The 24,524-nt window shown below is 48.8% G+C and overlaps 1 protein-coding gene across 9 annotated transcripts in view; it reads left to right on the top strand.

Moving 5' to 3' along the window:
- RCL1 (RNA terminal phosphate cyclase like 1) overlaps window positions 1–24,189 on the top strand; it is a 96,170-nt gene extending 71,981 nt beyond the window's left edge. For 7 of the 9 annotated variants that reach the window (XM_080819575.1, XM_080819573.1, XM_080819574.1 and 4 more), the window contains 4 exons: window positions 4,831–4,956; window positions 8,929–9,085; window positions 13,626–13,729; window positions 23,445–24,189. In XM_080819575.1, the coding sequence (XP_080675701.1) occupies window positions 4,831–4,956; window positions 8,929–9,085; window positions 13,626–13,729; window positions 23,445–23,595 (538 nt within the window). In that variant the 3' untranslated portion in view covers window positions 23,596–24,189. Of the gene's footprint in view, window positions 1–1,781; window positions 1,908–4,830; window positions 4,957–8,928; window positions 9,086–13,625; window positions 13,880–23,444 lie in introns of all 9 variants that reach the window. The other 2 variants (XM_080819577.1, XR_013967726.1) reach the window with 2 other exon arrangements.
- Window positions 24,190–24,524: the final 335 nt, after the last annotated feature.

The following is a 24,524-nucleotide window of genomic DNA, read 5'->3' as shown; positions in this document are numbered from 1 at the left end:
CATGTTAAGAGGATAACTTCAGTGGGGCTGAAAGAACTTTTGGCTCCTTTTGAGTCATTGTAGAAATTTGGGAAGGTACAAATTAAAAAAAAAAAAAAAGATTACCACCTAACGGTGATCACTTAGAGTCAAAGATCTCAGGGAGTTGTTTTGCCTTGAAGAGGATGGTGAGGGTCGTGGCTGGAGCATAGGTGAGGGCTGCTAGTTTACAGAGGTCCTGGGGGCAGCATGCGTGGAAAGCCGTCCCCACCTGGCTCTGTGACAGAGGGATAGGGTGTCCCCTGGCACCTGGATAGAGATGTAGGTTCTGATAGTAGCTGCATGTTTGAGGCAGTGTAAGGCGGGGTGGACATTGGTGATAAGTTCTGTTTTATTCCTGCTGGGTTTGAGGGCCCTTCACAATGGTTGTAGGGAAATGGGTCTAGAAAGGAAATTAGAAATGTACATCTGTAACTTGGGGGCGAGGTGAGAGCCAGAAGTGGGTGATTTCGAGTTGGCGACCGAACAGGAGAGAGGCAGGTGGATCCCTGAGACAACGCTGAGACTTGAAAGCAAAAGCAAAGTGCTCCCAGGAAGTGGGACCAGGGAGAGTCAGGTCGCTGAGAAGAGAGTAAAGAAAACTTGGCTACTGAGAAGCCCTGGCAGCCCCAGTCAGTAGCCGGTGGGGCCCCGAGGAGTCAGGACGGAGGACGCTCTGGACAGCACGTAGCCGTGGGGAGCTCCTTTCAGAGAGGAGGAATCAGCCCTGACATCCATTTCTGGGGAAATGGTGCACTGTGGGGGTTGCTCTGTCAAGAATCTTGACAGGAAAGAGAAGCAGGAGGAAGGATGAGGTGGGAATTTGCTACAGGGAGAGAGTTGAGAAGATCCTCTCCCTTTTTTATTTTACAGGTCTTTTTCTTTTTTAAAGACTTCTATTTATTTATTTTTGAGAGAGAGAGAGAGAGACAGAGTGAGAGAGAGCATGAGAGGGGAGGTCAGAGGGAGAAGCAGACTTCCCAATGGAGCTGGGAGCCTGATGTGGGACTTGATCCCAGGACTCTGGGACCATGACCTGGTTGTCCAGGGGCATATCTCAGGGCCATGCCCAGTAAAAATGAGAGAGTGGGCGGCTGGGAGCCCCGAGATTGATGTATATAGTTAAACTGACTTTTGAAAGTGATGTTCTCCATAGAGAAATGGAAATGCAAGTAGGTAGGTTTTTTTTTTTTTTTTTTTTCTTTTTAACCAAATATGCCTTTTCTGCGTGACCCCCGGCACTTGCTAACTCAGCCTCCTTCCGGCTAACAGGCGCACTGTATTTTATCATATCAAGAGGCCAGAATGAAACCTGCTGGTGGCCGTTGAGTTGCTTTCCGTTTTCCTCTCTTGCTGAGAATGCTGTAGTCGACGGCTTTGCACATGAAATCCTACGCACGCTCTGGACAGTTCCAATTTGTTTTTACTCATTTGAGATTTGTTTCCTTAAATGCTCTATCTTGACGGCGAACTCTGCTTGGATTCCATTCTCTGTAGTCTGGAAATGTGATTTCCAGAGTGTGCTTTTGTTTTGACACAGTCTTGTGGTAACTACGTGGGTTCTACAGAGATTGTCCCGCTGGGGTCCCACGGTACTCGTAGTACTGGGTGTGCAAACGGCTCATGGGTCAGCCTTTGATGAGGACGCCGAGAAATGGGGAAGCCTTGGGGGTGATACGGGGGAGAACGTGAAAACTGGAAGAGCCCTGAGCCCTGGAGTGTAACTTTCTTCCTCCCTGGCTTCTCCCTCTGGTGTTTTCCAGCCTTCCCTGTAGAGACTGGGTGCCAGGAAGACACTGGAGAGCCCCTTGCTTGGGGCTGGGGCTCGGACACCTGAATCTTCCCGGCACATCAGACCTGTGGAGTCTTCCTCCCAACTCCCCAGGAAGGTAGATGCAAGTGGCCATGCTCAGATTCTTGTCTGCAAACCAGATTTTCCAGCCACTGGTCTCCAGCGCTGCCCCTTCACAAACACCTCAGTGGAATGCTGGTTGGAATTGAGATGACCTTCTTGGCCAGTTTTGGAGCCTGGGAAAAAAAGAGCCGCCTTTGGAAAAAAAAGCTTTTGTTGGTTTTGTGGGGTTTTTTTTTACTTGCAAGTCTGGTTGACTGTTGGTCTGAGCTTGGAGGTTGCATCCCCCGGAGGAGGGCTTGGGTGGGGAGAACTGGCCCTGTTCTTGTGGATGGCTGTGGCTTTAACTGAGTTACCCCCCAGAGTGCATCTTTTCCCTCTTGGACTGGCTGTCCAGGGCCTGGGAGGGAGCCGGTGTTGGCTCCTGCCAGCGGCAGTGACTGGACAGTGTGGTTACCTTTTATTTAATGCCACCCACTCTCATTGTCCCCCTGCCTGAGGAGGGGTGGTGGGGAGAAGGGAGCATGCGCTTTTCAGTTTGTGGCACTATCCCCAAAGCTCATGATCTAGGACATAAGTGTCAATTGAAGAAGCTGGGGTAGAAGCAGAAGATGGGAGTGAGTTGGAATTTGTAGGACAAACTGGTTTCCTTTCTCTGATTGTAGGGCAGGTACTTAGAGAATCAGCCTCTTTGTCTCTTTACACACACACACACTCTTTTGCTCACTTGCATGTGCTTTCTCTGACCTGGACCACCAGGGAGGGACAAGAGTAGGAGTTCTATTTGGCCTATAGCTGTGAAATTGTCTCTCTTGGGTATGAGTTCTCAATATGATATTCATATAAGGGCTTCGGGAGATTCACAGTCCCCTGAAATGGTCTGCAGAATGACGTGTGTGTGTTTCTTGAGGGAGTGTCCATAGCTTTCATCAGATTCCCAGAGGGATCTCTGATTTCTGAAAAGAATAGGAACCTCTCCTTTGGAACTTGAATCTTGGACTAACCGCAAGAAAAACAGTAGGGGGCGTTCATTGGGCTCCTACCCCACAGCAGGCACCACTAAGCCCTTTACATGCATTGTTTCATTTGAGCCTCCAAACCTCGGGAGGAGAATGTTATGACTGTCCTTCTCTTACTGATGAGGAGGTGGACACACACCAGACCCAGAATGATGCAGTTTGTTGGAGCTGGCCCTTGAGTACAGATGGTCTGATTCTAGAACTTTTAGCCGTTCCTCAGGAGGGCCTCCACACCGAGCCAGGCGATTCCACGGTGACTCTGGCATGTAGCCACCTTATCTGTCTCCACTGCCAGCATTCTGGCGTAGGGCTCCACTGGCCCTGAGTTGGTACAGTTACCCACCTGGTTTCCACATGTCTGTGGGGGTTGGAGGGAGGAGGTTGTCTTTGTGAAGTCAGATCTGTTTAATTTTGTATCTCACTTCTGTGACCTGGTTATCCTCAGTGTAAGCCCTGGAAGTAGAAATCCATGGTCCTGGCCCACAGGGTCACTCTGAGCATAAAATCAGTTGCTAATGTACTTGAAAGAATTTTGGGAGCCGTGGTTGCTGTGGGATTATATGTCAGATTAGTGACATCTGTGCTCTCCTCAGGACATTGGGCAGCATCAGGCTCAGAAGGACAGCACCCACCCGGTCCAAAGGGTATGAGACCCAGGACTGTTTGTTGAAGCTGCGTGGTCAGAAGTACATTCTGGACAGAGAGGCGGTGATGTAACAGGGCCTTGTGTGTGTATTGAAAAATCCCTCTTTGCTCTTTCCTCATTTCAGGTTTGTCCTTTGAGTCAAGTCAAATATTTATTGAGTATTGCTGAGAATAAAAATAGGGTATGAGAGTCATCAGAGAGTTCTGCTCCATATGGAAGCAGAGCCCCTCTTCTTACGGGTCTTGTTGCGTGGTCTTGTTGGTGGGCAAGGACAACGTGTGTAGGTGAAGGGAGTCGAACGGTAAGGTCAGGTGGAGACCACAGTCTGGTGCTGGCTGGAGGGTGTTGGGGAGAATGAAGGAAGGATGAAGGAGGGCAGTTCAGGTTGAAGAATTTGGACAGTCTGGGTGAGTGGAGGGGGTGACGGTCCGGGCGGGGGTGAATGCTGACCAGACTGACCGTGGGGTCTGGGGGGTTCTGGACTAACGGAACTGCAGATTCTCACGAGCATGAAGAAAAAAACCCACCAGCCTTTTCATATGAGTTGTTTATATCATCCTTCTTTTCTTTCTAGGGGGGCCCGCCCTGGTGTAAAAGTGCTAATTATCAATATTTTGATTATAAGGGAGCAGTTGTCAGGAGCCTCTATTATCCACAGATGGAGTAATTGACACTTAAATAATTGAAAATAAGCTCTGTGAGTTGCAGCAAACCTATTTAGATCTTTATAAATCAGTTACTGTATTCTCTTTCACTATCTTTTTCTGCTTTTCCTGTCGGCAGACTAGGGGTGGATTGGGATTGGCCCAGGTGAGCTCCAGTGTGATGTCTCTTCCGGCCTTAGGTTCGCAAGGGAAAGACCCATTGTTTCCAGCAGTGAGGAGGGTCAGAGAACTTCAAAGGGAGCCTGGCTCATGCCAGACAGGCAGGCCCATGTTTCCTCTTGTTCCGAAATTGAGTTGAAGCATTTCTAGGAGAGGGGAGGGGCCTTGATTGGGTAGGAACTCTAGAGCAGGGTTTGGAACTCATATTTTATACTTTACGAGTCCCTACACCTGTATTTTTGTTGTGATTATTTATAACAATAATATAAAAAACTGTATCATAATACAATAATAAAAATAATGACCTGAAAATCGAGTTAAGGTATTACAAAGTTAAACAATTAAACACAGTTGGAAAATAGAATGGCATTAGAATGGCATTTTATTACAGTTCCACAAATAGCCACTAGCGCCAGAATGGACCTTTCTCTGGCGTCCGAGCAGAACGGCCCCCTTAACTGTGGACTACAGGTACTCCGTGCGTGTGTCACCGCAGATGGCCAACCGGGTCGTGGATTCTGCAAGGAGCATCCTCAACAAGTTTATCCCCGATATCTATATTTACACAGACCACATGAAAGGAGTCAACTCTGGGAAGTAAGTGTCTGTGCGTTTCTAGAGCTTATTTCTGCAGCTGACCAAGCCTTTTCACACTTCTGTCCTGATTGCAGTGAAAGCTGCCAGCTCTGTGTCGGCAGCCGGAGGAAAAGCGATTTCAGAGTTAATTTCCTCCCGACTTAGTACTGTAGTCACCAGTGGGCATCTCTTGAGCACCTCTCACATGGAAAGCATCCCAGTGCCCAGTGCTGGAGAGAAGGGGTCCAGACCCTGGCCTGGGGGCGTTCAAACCCAGCTATTAATAAACGGTGCTTCCAGCTTTAAATTCCATCTGTTTCCACAAAAAATTAAAGCAAACAAGGTTTTCCACACTGAGTAAATAACAGTTTAGGGGAAAATATCCTTTGTTGGTCTGTGCCAGCTGGCTTCTCTCTCCATCATGGGAACAACACCCCTAGAGCCAAAGAAAGTTGTTATTGCACTTTTGACTTGGGATTAGTTAAAGCCTTTGTGGAAAACCTCACTTTAGAAAATAAAAAGTTAATGATGATCTGTGTAATGAAAATACTTGCTTTAGGCTTCGCTTATATATTTAGCAACCAGTAAGTTGGGAAACAATTAAAAACTAATTTTTTTATTATGAAGATGTTAAATATACAGAAAGTTGAAAGGCTAGCACAGAGAACACCTGTGTGTTCCTACTACTTGTAGTCAACAGTGACTCTTTTGCCAAATTTACTTGTGTGTGGGTTTTCTGTGTTTGTTTTTGTTTTTGCTGAATCATTTCGGTGCGAATGATAGTATCATTGCACTTACAGTCTGAAGCTTGCAGGTCGTGTCTTCTAAAAATGAGAACGTCAGAGATTGACTGGTATGGGTTCAGAAATCAGTTTTTTGCTAGGTAGTAGCACAGCCCATCCTTTCTCACAGCCCTTCTGTCTGCGCTTTCCTTCGACTTCAGCCAAAGAAGGAGAGAGGCACAGGAGGGCTGAGCGTGTTAAAGCATTTCTGACCTTGACGAGGTCCATGGGGACACATGAAGGTGATTTCAGCAGCGTGGTGGTGGCTCATAGTTCAGAGCAGTAAGGGTGTCAGTGGGGGCAGCATGGCCACATGGAAAGGACGTGTGTGCCGAGCTGGCCCTCTCTCTGGGTTTGGAAAGGTCGGTGATGGTCCCAAACCTTCGGTGCACGGCTCAGATCTCGCCAGCGCTTTCCTTGCTCACGTGGTGGGAGCCGTAATGCTGGCGTTGTTAGGTGACCGCTCTCACACAGCAGCTGGCACACAGTAGGTACTGCCGAGATGCTAATGCTCCTCCTCACGCTTCCCTTTCTCTCCCCTCTCCTCTGGGGAGCGGCGATTACAGAGCCATGGTGGGTGTAGGCAGTCGCAGTGGCAACTGAGTGGCCTGGTCTCCATCAGGCCTTCCCTGTCTCACCTCTGGCTCTGTGGGGGTGTCCAGGCATGAAGCAGAGCTGGCCTAAAGGCCATGCAGCCCCCTCTGTGGTGCAGCTTTTTACAAGGCCATCGAGTCCGGTGACCCCGGTGTGTAGTCCACCCCCATCCTTGCTGGCGTGAGTAGGAAGCTCATACGTGGATCAGGACATGGGCATGATGGAGAGTTGTGGGTCATCAGCTCCAAGCCCCACTTAAAAAAAATGGCACATGAAGGCAATGTGTGATCATAGGCTTGTATTTTCTCATCTGCAAGTTACAGAGGACAAATGGTGCTTGCTCTTCTCTGTTAGGAAATGATGAAGTCACAGTGGGCATTTTCCTCTTCTCATTCAGTGGGGATCCATGTAATGAGGTGTCGTGAACTCCTAGACTGAGAGTGTGTGTTGTGGCCACAGCCTAGAACGTTGGGGAGCAGCAGTTCTGGGTGGTCTGTGTCCACTCTGACCCATATGCACAGCTGCCTGTTGTCCCATTTTGAGTCTCACAGTCAAGACTTCCAAAAACATTTAGTCCTTTATCAATTGGGAAGTTTTTGTTCTTGTTTTTAAAGATTTTATTTATCTGTTTGACAAAGATAGCAAGAGAGGGAACATAAGCAGGGGGAGGGACAGAGGGAGAGGAAGAAGTAGGCTCCCTGCTGAACAGGGAGCCCGACGAGGGGCTCAATCCCAGGACCCTGGGATCACGACCTGAGCCAAAGGCAGATGCTTAATGACTAAGCAACCCAGGTACCCACCGATTGGGAAGTTTTAGGGGCTGTCACTTGCAAACTGCTAAGGCATATCTTCAGTGAGGTCCCTGGTGACCAGTTGCTTTGTCATCATAACTTGAAACAGGCGGGATAACACACATACCCCAGGCTGGAGGGAGAAAATGGGCATAACGCACACAGGGCTTCGTGTGTTCTTGCACTGTGTGTTCTCGTATTCTTTGTTTTTTTCCTAAAACAAATACAGTGTTAAATGGAAGAGTCTTGATTAAATACAGAATTTATTGTAATAACAACTACACACACCTCAAAAATTTCACATGGATGGAAAAATTCGGAAGTTCTTGGGAACTATAAGTGAGCGGGTGAAAGCAGTGATGGCAGCCTATCTCCCGGTCCGGCCTCCCTTTGTTTTCCATTCTCCATGTTTGCGTGGCACTACCTGGACCACCGAGCTGGAGGCCCTCCTTCCTCCTTGTCAGCTGACTCGAAGGCAACTGGAGATTGTCCCGTGGTGTGTTGGCTGGGCGGCAGGGCATTAGGTGGGAAAGCATGACTCCAAGTGCCCCAGAACCTTTATTCTCACTCACCCCCTTCTCTTGGCAGTGTCTGTAACCCTCGGTTGCATAAAAAACTTTTTTTTTTTTTTTTTAAAGAAATTAAGGACTGACTAATGTAGCTCATACAGTACATTTTGAAACATTATGGATTTTGTACATAGTTTTTCTGAAACCGGTGTTTTGGCTAGTTTTGTCCTGGACACGTAGTGCTTTACGAACCTGGGTGTTGAATTGTGTTAAAGGGGGCACGTGTGTGTAGTGATCGCATATGGAGTTTGCTGCCGGAAAGTACATATTTTTTTAAAAGGCACTAGGCAAAGTAGATGTCTGCGATGTCAAACTTGGAAATGTTACAGAGAGGAGATTTTTATTGTTGTGTACTGATTTTATTTTGTGCCAGTCAGGTTGTCACTCAGCTCTGTGAGAGCAGGAACTCCCATGTTAACTGGCCATGGAAACTTTTTCCCCCAAATGTTTGTTGGATGCATGAGTGAATGAGTCGGCTGTGATCGTGGACAAGAAGGGTGTTAGCTTCTGGCTGGTTGGTGGTAGGAAACATGACGGGAGAGAACTTGGTGCCGGCTCACTGGTTAGAGGAATGAATTCTGAATGAAGGACATTCTTTAGACAAAAGTCTATAGGCCCTTTCTGGCTTGTGTGGTACCTTTCATGCCAGGGGGAACAGCCTGGTATTTCGGAAGAAGAGTTGTCATTGGTGGTCTCCAGCTGCTCATGCCTTCTGGACTGGTTGATGGCTGAGTACTGTGGTGGAGTACTGGAAACTCTGGAAGACCTGTGTTTGAAATGCATCCCAGTCACTTTCTAGATGTGTGGGCTTTGTGCTGGTTGCTTAATTTCTCATTTGTAAAATGAGGGTGGTAATATTTACTCTGCAGAGTTGTGGTGTCAAAGCCCCTAGCTCAGAAACTGGCGATGAGTAGGTGCTCAGTATCCGGTAACCGTGTTAATGTTACTTTATATGTTGATCATTCCAAACTTGCACAGTAGGACCTTTCGCAGTGTAGGAGTTGGGGGAAGGAAGGCAGGGCCGAAGGGAAAAGCCGTGCAGACTTGCTCAGTCTTTGGTTCTGCCCTGTATGCTCTCAGTCATTTCTATTTTCTAGTATAAGCTAGTAGGAACTCTAGGAAGACTTGGTGTGGCCAAACAGAATGCCATCCAAAAGATACTTGTCTTCTCTTCCTTTTGCTGGTGAATGTGAACACCCCCCACCCCCCGACCCCACTTTATGAACCCTGCTCATGTGTGTGCCTTTGAATCCCCAGGTCTCCAGGCTTTGGGTTGTCACTGGTTGCCGAGACCACCAATGGCACCTTCCTCAGTGCTGAACTGGCCTCCAACCCCCAGGGCCAGGGCGCAGCAGTGCTTCCGGAGGACCTCGGCAGGAACTGTGCCAAGCTGCTGCTTGAGGAGATCTATAGGGTATGTCCTCAGCCTTTGCAGGTCTGGGAGTGAAGCCATCAGGAAGTGGTTCATTGTCTCTCACTTTTATTCCTTAGCAACTTTCTTCCCTTCCAAGGGCTTAAGCCAAGGCGTTAATTTGTTCCCACCCATTTGGCCGTTTAGCATTAACTACTTGAGTGGATTAGGTAAGCTAGTCCGGGAGCAGAGAGATCCAGCCACACTGGTTTGGGAAACAGAGCGGGTAAGTTTAATGGGGAGAGGAAGGAACTAGACAGTCATACGAGAGAGAGGGTAAAAAAATGAAGCCATTTTGGTGGTGATTGGCCTGTTGAAGAGCACACACTGCCCTGACCAGCAGAGGCACCATCTCTCAGCTCCCTAAGTCTCTGCTGTAGGGGAGTGGAGTCTCACTGTTTCCAGATTTTTCAAGAGAAGCCAGAAATCTGGATTTGTATGTGACAGTTCCGGTAGAAAAGCGTATCGCTAGGCTAGGTTTTGCAGTGTGCTCTGGAGCAGCGAACAACATCTGGGGAAGGCAGTCCTGCATTGGCACACGGTAGAGAGGCTTGGAAAGATTAGAAAGCAGCAAGAGACAGGGCTTCACCACTTGCCATTTTGCTTCTGCAGCTCTGCTGTGGGAAACGGCTCAGACCTGCCTAGACCAGCCTGTCCTTCCAGTTGCCAGGGTCTTCTCTCTGTCGGTCCGTGCAAGCAGCGTACATGTGTGCACGCGCACACTTACTGTGTCCTAAAGGCAGTTGAGCTGGCCTAAAAGAAGCAAGGAAGAAATTGGAAGGGAAGTAAGAATGATGGCTGGAGAAAAGAAGAGGAAGCTTCCTGAAAATACTCTTTAAGGTCCACAGCTTTGGGGAGATGAGCGTCACGGATGCAGCTCCCCGGTTTCTGTTATTCTGCACTGTCTTTTACTTTGGTTCCACATCTGGAAGCTGAAACTTTGCCCTTGGCATGCAGAATCCAGTTTAGGCTTTGTGGGATGTTCACTTCTCTGCCGTGTAGACGAGGCCCCCGTTCTCGAACTGAGAACCGGTGAGAGCTGTCCTCTGGGTGGTTTGCTACTGGATGGTGTACGGTATTTGTCTTTTCTGTCTAGCTCAAGAGCCTTTCATCTCCACATTTGTCTGTGTGTGTATTCTGGGTTACTAGACCGTTCTGTGGGTCCTTCCTGGAGTCCCCCAGGGAAGTTTTGCCCTGGTGAAAGCAACAAAAATCACATGGGAGCCCAGTGAAATAAACCAGTAAGGTGGGTACAGTGGTGATTTTTTTTTCATTCACTTCCTTTTGCCACTGTCATTGATCACTGTGGTAGGGTGATGGCAGGGTCATGGGATCCCTGTACGGGCCTTACTGGGGAAGACAGCTTATAAACAGTCTACTCACCTGATCCAAGTCGGCATTCTTGAAAATATGTGATTGGTCACAAGGTGGAACAAGTAAGAATGAACTGTTTTCAAGTTACTTAGGATTTGCAGGTCCTAAGTGGCTTTATTTCACGTTCCTCTCATTAAGATGAAGACAGAGAACCTGTAGGTGTGTCTTCCTTGGAGTGCCTCGGCCCCTGTACTCCCTGTTCAACTGGGAAGTAGCGAGGAAGGAAACACCGTGTCAGAGCCGTGCACTCACGTCTGGCCTCAGCTCTTTGGGTGCTCAGTCAGCCCGATGGTGCTAAACTCGGTGATTTTTGAAAGACGGGCGGTAACCGGAAGCTGGGAGTAAATGATCAAGAGCTCATGCTGCCCGTTACTCAGTTCAGGAAGTTAGTCATCGAGCTTTGTATGAGGAAAGACTGCGTGTTTTACGCACACCCCTCAGTCCCTGTTGACGTGTGCAGGTGTCCCTTCCTAGGTCCTGTGGTGGCTGGCAGGCCCTCTCCCTGACTGTGGGGGGGGTGCTTCTATCTCTTTCCAGCGGACCGGGGGGCATTGAGAGCATCGCGTCACAGAACAGCCCCGTGGGAGCCCACGGGCACAGCTGGAGTGTGCAAGTTTTGTCTCCCCGTAAAGAGGGATTAAAAGCCTCCGGGTGAAAGCGCAGCCACAGCCCATCAGTCCCCAAGAGAGAAAACATGCAGTCTGGATTAGGTTATTTTATTTTTGTTTACACTCCAGTTAAGTTCTGTTTTATACCATTTTCTTGTGCCTGGACCAGCTTTTCTGCCTTTGTTTTTAATCACTAGGAAAACATCCTTTGTATGTCTATGATCTTTAAGTTTTAAAAGGATGAGAATGCTTTATGCTTTTATGAGTAATTATTTTTAAGATTTTATTTATTAGGGAGTGACTGCATGTGCAAGCAGGGGGTGGGAGAGGGAGGGGAGGGACAAGCAGACTCCCTGCTGAGCATGGAGCCCAGATATGGGGCTGGATCTCATGACCCTGAGATCACGACCTGAGCTGAAATCAAGAGTCAGATGCTCAACCGACTGAGCCCCCCAGACAACCCTGTGAATCATTTTTCCTAGGTGTGCGATATGGCATGGTTTAAGTGAGTAATAAAAATCCATCCCTTTGAGGGTACTGCTTATTTTTTATCAAAGTGTTCATCCTCTTCTCTGATCCCTCTTTCTATCGGCGTCTCCTCGGTTACCGAGCCCCCTTGATCCTGCGGCAGGCTCTCTGGAGCTGCCTTTCTCACCCGTCTTCCGTTGCCCCGTCTGCTGCTCCTTCCTTCCACCCTCCTCTCTAACATCTCTTCTGTTCAGATCTCCCCGAGACACTGATCTCCTCTTTTCACTGATCTCTGTTCAGAGACCTCCGGCTTCTCAATTCCCTAAGATAAAGGCAAAACCCGTGGCACGGTTAGAAAATGCCTGCCTCAGTCTGTCCTTCCTTTCTCCCGACATTTTCTCTTCCAGCTCCTCCACAGACAGCACGCGGCCAGTTTTCGACGAGCCCTGGCTGCTCCTTGTTGGCCCTGGGTCCTGTGCCCCCGTCCTCCTGCCCTTCCCTCTGGGGCCCCCTCAGGCCACCATCCCCAGAGTCTCCCTCTGCTGCCACCTGAATGACCGCCTGCTCCTGCCGCCTTGGCAGCCCCAGCACGACTGTGTAGTGCTGGTTCTTCCCGAATTGTCTCTGTGCCTGCTCCTGCCTCATCTTTGCAGTAAGAGCCAAGCCACTTAAAACAGGGACTGCACCCTGTGCCTTGGCGGTGCCTCCGCTGCTCCCCCTGTGGCAGCCTGAACACAGACCCCAACAAATCGATGGCACTAAAATACTGGCCCAGCACAAATGAGAAAGCAGCGAGGTCGCTAGAAAAGCAGCACAGCGATAAGAAGGAGAGATGGAGGAGAACAGTTTGATTTTAGGCGGTTAGGAGAGGAAGGAAGCAAGTTGTGTAAGGCAGGCTTAGTGTTGTTGGGCCTCCTTTTCTCCATGGGTCATGGTGTCCTTTTTAGATGGACATATATAAGCTGTAACTCTTCTCAAGAGTTGCTGAATGAGATACATATTGTCCTGCAATATCTCCGGGAGTTTGGGAGGAGCAGTGGGTTTTCATAAAGGCTGGCAGTAGCATAAACCCCCTCATTTTCTGACTCCATTGTCACAAATGAAGTCCAACAGCAGAGAAGGGGCGTCTGCGCCTGAGCACTGACTTATTCTCCACCTCGCACGCACCTCAGAGGACCGAGGCATGGCCACAGAAGCAGCAGTGGGGGGCTACCCGTTCCGTTCCCAGTCCGGGAGAGCCGCGCCCGGAAGCAGGGTGTCTCACCGTGATGCTTACAGAATACCTGGAGACCCGGGGTCCTCCTGCTTTCGCTGTGCACGATGTTTGAATTGTTTTCCTTCCAAGTTCTCCCGGGAAGGCTGATGAGAAATAAAGACACCTTGAAGGGCACAAACGTCACCAGCCGTAACGCATGCATCGGCAGAAGCAAAATGGCAGAAACGGTGGAGAAATTCAGGAACGAAAGAAGAAAGGCAATCAAAGCAGTCGTGTTCTGATGTGAAGGAAAAGGAAGAGGAGGTGGGGGGCAGTGATGCATAAGCAAACAGTACGAACGGAGGGACTGATCGTGGCAGTTCTCCAGTGTTAAAGCACATGGGGAGAGAGATGAGAAGCTCCTGAAACAGGCCTGCAGTTTCTGAGTGTGACAGAATGTGTGCGTCGGTGATGGTCCGTTCACGCCAGATCAGCTCCAGGACCGGTCACATAAAGAGAGGCAGCATTCACGTAGCCCTGGGTAGCGAACTGGACATTGCCTAGAGCTGATTACGTGTTTCTGCTTGTATGTCCTGCCACTGCTTTCCTTACAAAGACAAGGTCCCATTTTTCACTGGATACAGCTCAGTAAACGCATGGGCTCCGTGATTACCGGTGTTTTTATTAAGCTGTTCCCTTCATGCCCTAACGTTAGTTGGTATAAGGGTTACTTTTAAAGGACTGGCCCTCTGTTTTATTACCACTTGAACTTTGTAGTCTGCGTTTCTGTGGTTCTGATGCTCTGGGCATCTGCGGTTATTTTCTTCCCTCTGTTTTGTTGGATTTTCCATTTTCTGGTTGGTAGAATGATTAATCTTTAAAGCGTTTGTGTTTACAGGGTGGATGTGTGGACTCGACCAATCAGAGCCTAGCTCTGTTGCTCATGACCCTTGGACAGCAGGATGTTTCCAAAGTCCTCCTCGGACCGCTGTCTCCCTACACGTGAGTGGTTCCCCTCAGCCTCACCGTGCTGTCCGGTTTAAACTTCCAGGTGCTCAGAACGACCCAGGTGTTGGGCCTCACGCAGCTTGTCTCTGTGAACATCTGCTTGTACTGATGGTTAGAGAGCCGGAGGCTGTCACCCTAAACCTGGTATTTAGCAAGGATTTTGCTTCCATTCTTTCTTGTTGCTTCACCATTCCCGTCTGTCATTGTCATTCTCATGTCATCAGTTACGTGACAAATACTGGGCAGTTCTCCTGTGTGTGCTTTAGATTTTGTTTCCATTTTGGAGGTAAGCTCCTGGTTCTGTTATAGGTTGAATTTTATTGTTAGTTTTTTTAATCCCCCTTTTCCTTCACTGTGACAAAGAGGACTGTCTTTTTGTCCAAGATGATAGAGTGTGAGCTGGCTGGAAAGATGAAGGAGGAGGCAAAGTTCATAGTCCTGATGCTGGACTAGCGGGGAAATTAGAGAGGTGAGTTTGAGGCCAGGGTGTTGTCCGAAGTTGACCGCTGAAGCATGAAAGCAACCATTCTCCAAAGAGAGCAGCTCAGACCTAGTGATAAACAAGACTTAAATGATACAGAGCCGAGTAGAAGCAGCATTTCCCATTGATAGCAACAGCCTCTGAGCACTGACCTCCGCGTGTATGTGCATGCGTGCGTATCTACCTAACACCCTTATGTGGTCATCTGTGGGTGGGAGTGGGCTGGGTGGGCCTTGTGTGGGCGGAGATCTTCAGGTAGATCTGAGACTGAACTGTCCTTTTTCGGTTATCATGGTACCGATGCTGTCTATCTGAAAGGTACAGTACTGTGATAACTGAAGAATGGTGGTGCCATCACCTTGGGAGAGGGGTGCACCCCGCCACGGCTATGGAGACCAGGGGACTGGAGGAGAGTCTGATGAAGGCTTTTTTTTTTTGGATTGGTGGTGGGAGATTGTTTTGGAACAAGGAGCTGAAAGAGAGTACATTCTGTTAACAGAGGGGGAGGGCTGATAAGCAGGAGAGTGGTGAGGACCACACTGTCTCCTGATAGCTCGTGTAAAGTATTTCACAGCACAGGAGACTGGAAATTGAGTAAATGGCACTCTGACACCAGGAGTCAACACTGCTAAGATAGACTTTGTAACTCGGGCAGTTAAGGGCGGGGGGGGGGGGGGGTCAGGGTTGGGAGCACAGCACCCTGAGTGCAGAGACTGGGTTCCTGTGGAGAGGTTGCGGGCTGTGGCCGATAGTCTGGGCCCACCGCGGCCCCTTTAGCTGGTTAGTGGCTCTCGTGGCGGCGGCTTCCCAGCCTCTGCTCTGGGGCCTCCGAGGGCCTGACTGCTCGCACAGCATGAGGCTGTGTCTAGAAACATGTGTGGTCGTGGGGCATGGGGTTTGGCAGAAGATTATGTGAAAAATGGAATGTATATTTTTATTTTTCCTTGATATTTTTTTTCTTTTTTGCTTTTGGAGATATTTTTTTTTCCCGGTTTGGCTCCAAGGCCTTTATAACCTTTCCAAGGCAGCCGCCCCTGTGGAGATGGTCAAGATGTAACTGAACATTTTTAAAAGTTTGTGTCTTCGCCTCCCTCCGCACCAAACATTAATCACAGTGTCCTGTCTTCCAGAGACCTTGCCTAAATTATAACATCTCTTGGGAAAACAAAGTGGTCTGCTCTGACTGGAGCTTTAGAAGAGTAGGACACGTTGCAAAATTATGTGTTTTGAGGCTTGGGGCTGGCTGGGCTTTACAGGACATTTATCCTCTGGATTACCTGCCTCCCAGGCTTCGTGTAAGGGAGGGGACAGCCTACCTTCTTTTTGGTAAACTAGCACAAGGGTGGGGGTAAGGGAGTTTATTTTTGAAGCTGGATCTGATTGAGACCCTCTTTGCTTTGTTATCATGGAAGGCTCCAGTGGCCCAAAGTGATGAAGAGGCAAAGGCGGGAAGAAGTATATGTCATTGAGGGACCTGGTAAGCGAAGTTGACATAGGATTTGTGAACAGTTAAGGGTGAAAAGGGACAGAATCCATAATCAGGACGATCATACTTGGGGGGAGCAGTTTATCGTAATCAGATTCAGGAGCTTTTGAGATCAAACTGTCACGCTTACTTTAATGAGCCGTTAAAGTCATAAAAATTTGTTTTCTGAAACCTGATTTCTGACAAAAACCAGAACCTTGGTCTAAAGAAGTGTGTTCTGGCACTTGGCACATTTTGAGTTTTATAAATAGCTTTTCCATTATCTGTCTACAGAGCACTGGGATTAAGGCTTTTTTTTTTCCCCGTGCAGTATTGCTTTCAAATCCTTCTGGAAAGTAAGGGTCTCTATGTTCTTCCCTTCTTTTCCTCCTCTCTCTGTTTTATTTCAGGAGATTGCTGTTGGTGGTTTTCTGTGTTACTTGAGAAAGTAAGTCTGTCTGTGTGAAGTTCTTCAGGAAGGCCGGAGATATTTTTTTTTCAGTAGAATAAAATAGTATTAAATGGCATGCTAGTATGTTTATAATCTATTTTTGTTGAATTTATTGAGTTTTAGATTGTTGTAGTTCATGAAAGTGGCTCTGCCTTCCCCTCAAAAAGCTTAACTTCAGAGTTCAGGGAAGGATTTACGCTTTATTTAAAGGCAGGTGAACAGGAAGAATATTAATGAGCATCTTAATTAGCACTTGGGGAAATTGTTCACGGCTAGAGGCTGCGGTCCCAGAGCATGCTACATTCTGCTTGCGTGTAGGCATCGAGTCCTCCTGGATTTTAGGTGCAGCTCTGCCCCAGAGCTCGGGACACAGTGTGGACCAGGCACCAGGCACCCTGAGCTTCTGTCTCTTTAGTAGAGACGGTGATGGTCCTGAAGTCATGGGTCTATGGAGATAAAGGGAGGCTCGAAAGAGGTTGAGCACTCAGCCCTCCCAGCCGTGCAGTGGACTTCACGGAGCTCAGTTGATGCCAGGAGCCGAGGTTTGTGCCTGGGCATCCCCTTGGCCTGGGAAGTTCAGCCTCCTGGTAAAGTCACTGTGGACGCCAGGAGGCCTAGGAAACTTGTTTCGGGTGTTCTCGGACCTGAAGTCACTGTAAAATGTCTGCTCAGCTCTCTAAATCTGAACTCATTGTGACAAGCCTCCTGCAGTTATGTTACTAAACACGCTGCACTTTTTTTTTTTCCCTCAGTGATTCCCAAGAATTCTGCAGGCTCGGTTTATTTAATGAACACTTACACTGTGTACTGTTGTCCAGATGTTTAGGTGCTTTAAAAATACGAACTCATGTAGTTTTCATGATGACCCTGTGGGGCCGATAAAGGCAGGAAGGAACTCATGCTCCCATTTTCCAGGTTAGGGGGTTGAGGCCGGAGAGGTCAAGTCCTGTGCCCAGGGGACACACAGATCAGCCAGTGGGGTTCTGACCCAGACAGGCTCGTCCAGAGTCCCTGCTTCCCTGACGCACCGTGCTCTTGTGTAAGAGTGGGATTCCGTCCACATCGCTGGGCCCCAGGCACCTCCCTGCTGCATCTTGTCAGAGCCCTCGCTTCAAATTCTGCTGTAAAATGATCTCCTTCTATCTTTAGTTAGAAGTCTAAAATAAACCATGCCACTTTGTTTTTTCCCCCCTCACTTTAATAAATGACCTCTTTCCTCTGCTTGTGAAGTGCTGGGGAGAGAGAGCCCAGTGTCCTCGTTCACACCGGCTGATTGGGGCCGTCGGCTCCCCCAGTCTGCAGCACAGCTGCGGGAGACCAAATGAGGGAGCCCCTGGCGGTTTGGGCTCATTTGCTTAGCTGCTCTCTGCAGGCTAGTGCGGCCTGCTCTGCCTTACCTCTGGGGAGTGCAGGAAGTCCTGCAAAGCCCCGTCCCTTCTCTTATGCTCTTTGTACCCCAGAATGTATTTGGCACGGGGGAAAAGCCAGGGATATCCTTACTTTTCAGATGAAAAGAGTGAAGTCGTTAAATTCAGTTGTAAAGGTGGCAGGAAGCAGAGAGTCGGGCTGGGGGAGACGTGAGGTAGCCGGGTTTGGTGGAGAACTCGCTGTGAACATTCGTTCTTGGAATAGAGGTCAACAGGTTTCGGGAAAGCCGCTATTGGGCAGAAAAAGCACCACCTGTGTATATTTTTAAAAGCTGGTCTGTCATGACTGTGGGGTCCCATTGAACAGATTCTCTTCCTACCCCTGAAATTTTCCCCTCAACTTCCAGAGCAACACCTTAGGCCTGAGAAGCAGGTAACCCTAATTTCTAAGTGACTTGGTGACGCAGGAGGCAGGACTCTCTGTCAGGTTTTGTGTCTGTGGAGCTACCACACAGAGGCCTCTCTCATGATCCTGGCACCCCCGCTGTGTCAGACTTCAGAAGGGTGACCTGGTGAGGGGGGGCTGGTGTTTAAGGGGTGAGGTGGGCCGCGTGGCAAGTCGCAGGCAGTTGGGGTTCAACGGGCAGGTGCCCATGAGCCCAGTGGACTTCACCCGTTGACCAACAGTGGTGGTGGGAAACCACCCTTTGAAAATACACAGGAAAAATGATCTCTGTGCACCAGTAGTCTCTGAAACGTATTTGTCAGATGGACTAAAGGCTTTCATAGGAAAGTATTTTTCTACAAAAGTATTATTGTTTTTGGTTTTGTTTTTTCCTGAAAATAAATCCTCACTTTTTCCTGAGCAATAGCCAAAAAGCTCACTGTACAGTTGTCTAAGTCAGGAGTTCAGATCCTTCACACAGGAGTCGTGTAGAGAGAATTCCAGTTGTCTAAAAGGGTGGGTCTGCAGAGCCCCCCCGGTGGTCCCTGCAGGTGGTCCCAGTGCCCCACCGAGCGGCGGAGCTGCTGTCAGCGGGCCACAGCCCCTCTTCTGTGCGGCCCTATGCTTGTGTCCAAGAGGTGTGAGTCTGTGGGGTGGTGCTGGGGGGAGAGGGAAGGGGGTGCGTCCTGCCCTGGGAGGCACAGCCGCAGCCGCACAGAGCTAAGCGTGGTGAAGGGCGCAGGTCGGCGAGGACGTGACTTGCTGAATTCCCGCAGGAGATGGTTAGGATTTAACACCATCTGGTTATTTCTCGGCTTCTGGAGAAGCAGCTTCTGGGGAAGCCGTTCTGAAGCCTCCCCGCGGCCCCTTCATGCAGGCCTCCTCAGACAGGCAGCGGGGCTGGCGGAACATCTTGTAGGACGTGGACCCGACTTTGCTTTTGCTACAAACACCCGAGGCTGCGAATATGTGGGCCTGTGTTTCCCCTCCTGCGCCAGGAGCTCAGGCGCGCGGAGGCCCCTCGGGGGTTCTGCCAGCTGCCGAGGGCGTCTGGGTTTTCCAGCACAGTCCAGCGATTCACCGCGCCGCAGGCTGGGGAGGCGGCGGGAGCAGAGCGCGCCCTGGGCGGTGCGGGGGCTCAGGCGGCCACCGAACAGGCCGTCGCTCCTCGGAGCACAGACAAGTGGTGAGGTGGCTGCCGCCGCCGGCCTTGCTGCCCGCAGATGTCGAGTGTTTATCCGGGGGTTCGATGTGTTTGTTTTCTCTCCTGGGACAGGGTGGGGGACGTGGTGGGGCTGGGACAGAGAGCAAGAAACTGGCCATTTCCGTTGGTGAGGAGGACGGGGACGCCCGCAGGGGAGAAACGGGCTTCCCTTCCAGCTGAGAGCGAGGACGCCACTTGTCAAAGGCAGCCTTGGCTCCCGAGCCCCCTTCCGGGCCGCACGCGGCTGGTAGGGCGCGGGCGGGGGGAATGTGCTTCCGCCGCAGACGAGGGCTGTGTCCTGGGGGCGCTTTACCAGAGGCTCCGCGGGCAGTGGCGACACGGCTCTGCAGAAGCATTAATTAGACATCACGAGCCGAGCCAGGCAGACCGTGGAAACCAGAGAGCCTGCCGGCCGAGGAGGCTTTCGTAGGAGAGTTGCCAAACGGGAGGTTACTTTAAAGATGGGGGTGAAGAGAGAGCAGAGAAGCAAGGGCCTTCTGTGCCAGCGGGCCGCGCGCACCAGAGCTGCTTCCCAGCGCGGTTAACTGTTTCTTCTCTTTGTCCCTGAGGTGCCGGTCATGTCGGCCACACTGGCTGAGGAGTTGGCCCACCCCCTTTCCCTCGTTTGTAGACTGAAGGACAGACAGACAGGAGGAGTACGAAATTCACCACAGTAGGCTTTGTGCTCACTTGGATATATACTATGTGAGGCTGTTAGCTGGGCCTAGTACTGGGCTCGTACTTTTGAATTTCACGAATATTGTATTTTTTTTTTTGAACAGCTGTATTTTTTTAAATGCTTCTTTTTTTTTTTCTTAAAGATTTTATTTATTTATTTGAGATAAAGAATGAGTGAGAGAGATAGAGCATGGGGGTGAGGGTCAGAGGGAGAAGCAGACTCCCTGCTGAGCAGGGAGCCCGATGAGGGACAGGATCCTGGGATTCCAGGATCATCACCTGAGCCAAAGGCAGTCGCTTAACCAACTGAGCCACCCAGGTGCCCCTTGAACAGCTATATTGAGATATAATTCACCTACCACACAGTTTACCCATTTAAAGTATACAGTTCAGGGGCACCTAGATGGCTCATTTAAGTGTCTGACTCATGGTTTTACCTCAGGTCATGATCTCAGGGTCATGAGATTGAGCCCCACATCGGGCTCCCTGCTTAGCGGGGAGTCTGCTCAAGATTGTCTTCCTCTGCCCCTGCCCCGCAGGTGTGTGCACATGTCCGTGTGTGCTCTCTCTCTAAAACAAATAAGTAAATCCTAAAAAAAATAAAGTGTACAATTCAGTGGTTTTCTGTATACTCCCAAAGTTGTGTAACCATAACCACAGTTTCAGAACAGCCCTAATTTTAGAACATGTTTACCACCGCAGAAAGAAACCCTTTGCCCATTCACGGTTGTTCCCCATCCTTCCTGCTCCCTCCCAGCCCTGGGCAACCACTAATCTGCTTTCTGCCTCTATTGTTTGCCTGTTCTGGCCATTTCATACAATATGTGGTCTTTCATGACTGGCTTCTTTGAGCATGATGTTTTCAGAGTTCATCCATGCTGTGGCATGTGTCCATACTGTGCTCCTTTTCAAGGCCAAATAATACTCCATTGTAGAGACACCCCGCCTCTTCATCCATTCATCAGTTGACGGGCATTTGGGTTGTTCCTACTTTTTTGGCTGTTACGAATAATGCTATCGCCGACATTTGTGTTAAGCTCTTCTGTCGGTGTGTTCCACTTCTCTGTGGCTGTACCTGCAGGGGAATCACTGGGTCATGTGGGAAGTCCTTACCTAAGACTGAACTGCCGGACGGTTGTCCACAGGGCCACGCCGGATTAACATTCCAGCCAGCAGTGCGGAGGCGACTGACTGCTTCACATCCTCACCCAGACACGGGAGGGCTCTCTGTTTGATTGTGGCCATCCTGTGGGGTGTGAAATGGGATCTTCTAGTCGTTTTGATTTTCATTTCCCTAAAATGACTAACGATGTTGAGCGTCTTTTCATGTGTTTATTAGCTATTTGTATGTCTTTGGAGAAATATCTATTCAGATCCTTCGCCCATCTTGGAATATTTGGGTTTCTTTATTACTGAGTTGTAAGATTTCTTTATATTCTCAATACGAGACCCTTATCAGATACATGATTTGCAAATATTATTTTTTTCCATCCTGGGAATTGTCTTTTTACTTTCTTGATAATGTCCTTGGATGCACAAAAGATTTTAATTTTGAAAGGGACGCCTGGGTGGCTCAGTCATTAAGCATTTGCCTTCAGCTCAGGTCATGGTCCCAGGGTGCTGGGATGGTGCCCCGCATTGGGCTCCCTGCTCTGCTGGAAGCCTGCTTCTCCCTCTCCCACTCCCCCAGCTTGCATTCCCTCTCTCACTGTGTCTCTCTCTGTCAAATAAATAAATAAAATCTTAAAAAAAAAAAAAAGATTGTAATTTTGATGAAGTGCAATTTATGTTTTTACTTTTATCACTCTGCTTTTGATATTGTATGTAAGAAACCAGTATCTAGCCCAAGATCATGAGGATTTTCTCCTGTGTTTTCTTCTGTGAGTTTCATGTGTTAGCTGTTAAATTGAGGCCCTTAATCCATCTTGAGTTAATTTTTGTGTATGATGTGAGGAAGGGGCCCGGCTTCATCTTTCTGCACACGGGGCTGTCCCAGCAGCAATTGTTGAAAAGACTATTATTTCCCCTTTGAATTACCAATTCACCATAAATTTTGAAAATCAATTCACCATAAATGTGTGGCTTTATTTCTTGACTCTCAACTCTTTCCCGTTGGTCTTTATGTCTAGAATCGGTATTTTGAAAGCTTCTCAGGTAATTCCATGTGCAGGCAGGGTTAGAACCACCTGGCTAGGGTCAGGAGTTTGGATGGTTCAGTTGGGAGGCCGTAGGACACGTGGTTGCTGGATACTTCATCACTGAGATGCAGACCATATCTTCTTAACTAAACCGGTGTCCCCAAACTTGCCTGATTAAGAATCACCAGGGAGGGGCACCTGGGTGGCTCGGGCAGTGAAGCGTCTGCCTTCAGCTCAGGTCATGATCCTGGGATCCTGGGATGGAGCCCCGCATCAGGCTACCTGCTCAGTGGGGAGCCTACTTCTCCCTCTGTCACTCTCTCTGCTTTTGTTCACTTTCTCTTTGTCTGTCAAATAAATAAAATCTTAAAAAAAAAAAATCACCAGGATCCTTGTTAAGAATAGATTTCTGGCCCCTGTGCATTAGGGAGACAGGGCCTGTAAGGGGTGGGGAAGGGCTGACTTTGTGTTGGCGTGTGCTTCCAGGCTCTATTATGTAGGCCCTTGCTCCCTACCAGTTGTTAGTTGAATAGAACCTTCGTGAACTTGTGTGTTTAATGAACTCTCCAGGTGAGTCTTATGGTCAAGGCCAGCTGGGAAGATGCTGCATCTGCTAGGGCAGACCAGTAGAAGCCTGCTTACCTGTCCCATGGCCTTTCCATGGAATTGCTGTTCCCAAGGTACTGTTGAGATGAAGCCATCATTCTGTCTTAAAGGAGATGACGAGAAATAGCCCTATTGAAACTCTGCGTCGCATTTACCATGAGCTCCTCCCTGGCCACCTAGTTTAATGTGGCCAGCCGTATACACACAAACATGTTGTACCCACATTTCTTCCCACCCCCTTGCCTTGTTTCCATTCTTTAAATTTCACAGTTAAAGAGTATTTAACTTGTCTACCCCACTACATTGACAACTCCCTGGGAGAAGGGATTTTTTTGTTGACTGCAACATCCCTAGCACCAAGCACTGTTCTTGGTACAACGTACACACTCAGTAAATGTGTGTGGAGTAAATGGAAGGGTTATATTGAAGTTGAGGAGTGAAGAGAGACACTGTCAGTTTTGGCCTCTGCTTGGTTGTCCATCGTGATGCTTTGAGTCATGGGAGTGCATGTGTATCTCTCTGCATGTTAGTCTCAAAGACTAACGCTGTATTTATGTCCACTCAAATGGCATGGGGCCAGATGACTTACGTGTCGTGTACTAACCTCGGACCTTTAAAAATCTAGTTTATCTTGTATTGTGTGCATCTCCATAGGCTGCCCAAATCCACTTTGGAAAATGGCGGGCTGTGAATAAATACTATTTAATGAGCTTTGATTGAGACGTTCTTAATTTTAGATATTCTTGATCTGTGAAAAGTAAAGGCTTGGGTTCTAGATGGGGGAAGGAGAACTTTTTTTGAAAATGGAATTCCTTTTTCACCCCCCCCTCGTTTTTTGTTTTTGTTTTTTGTTTGTTTGTTTTTTCCTTTTTAGGATAGAATTTTTACGGCATTTGAAGAGCTTTTTCCAGATTATGTTTAAAATTGAAACCAAGCCATGTGGTGAAGAACTCAAGGGTGGGGATAAAGTGCTGATGACCTGTGTTGGCATCGGTTTCTCCAACCTTAGCAAGACCCTCAAGTGATACTCTCACCAGATAAGGCCCCAATGCCTACAAGCAAAGCAGAAACTGCCACGGACACCCAACAGGACCATGTCCAAATTCATCCAGGACAGGTTATGCTCTTACATTAAGGATTTCTTAACTTTCCATTAAAAAAAAAATCAGAATATTCGAAGAAAAGACATCTCCATATCCTGTGGCTTCTAGCTGTTTTTGCGGTGGCGCTGACATTCCTCAGGAGGCCCACTCACGCCGAGTGCACCCTTGGCTCACCTAATGACAAGTACGCCTTCGGACACAGTTGTGCCGCTAGAACAACCTCCCAGCTGCATCCCTGGGCTTCTGGCACGTGGAGCCTGTCATCGTTCTTCCTGCGAGGGCTGATGCTCTGAGCCTCGGTTTCTGTGTAGGGATTACTGAGATAACACAGGGCGACGTGCACTGCTCGCACGTGTCAGGATCCGTCTGTGAAGCTCACTGGTGCCTCGTCTTCTGAATGGACTGACATCTTGGAGGCAGGTGTCGCCCCCCTGTCTGGCTCATCGTATGTGTGTGTAGGGCGAGGAGTGCCTGGGGAGGGCAGGGGTCCATTAAAGTTATTGGATATTTTCTCTATCTAAGGTGTGCGGTACATTTTCTTATTTTATCCTCATGGTAGCTCTGCAATATGGATTTTATTAAATTCTTAAGAAAATCCACGGAGGGTATTTTATCCCTCTGAAGTTTATAATGTAAAGACAGTAGATGTACTGATTTAAAGTGCTGCATGTAATAGTGTCAGAGTCTGGAATTGGATCTGACTTGCAAGCTCCTAAGTCGGATGGTTACTGCCCCATGGATGTTAGCGGAAGACCTGCGGATCTTGGGTCCGAGATAGAGAACTTTGTAATTGGAGCACAGCAAGCAGCATGAACCTCATGTTTGGATCGGTTTCCCCTGTCCCTCAAGTC

Source organism: Martes martes, assembly GCF_963455335.1.
Source record: "Martes martes genome assembly, chromosome: 12".
NCBI classification, from domain to species: domain Eukaryota; kingdom Metazoa; phylum Chordata; class Mammalia; order Carnivora; family Mustelidae; genus Martes; species Martes martes.
Note: the sequence above shows the minus strand (reverse complement) of the source record. Positions and strands in the feature narration are given on the sequence as shown.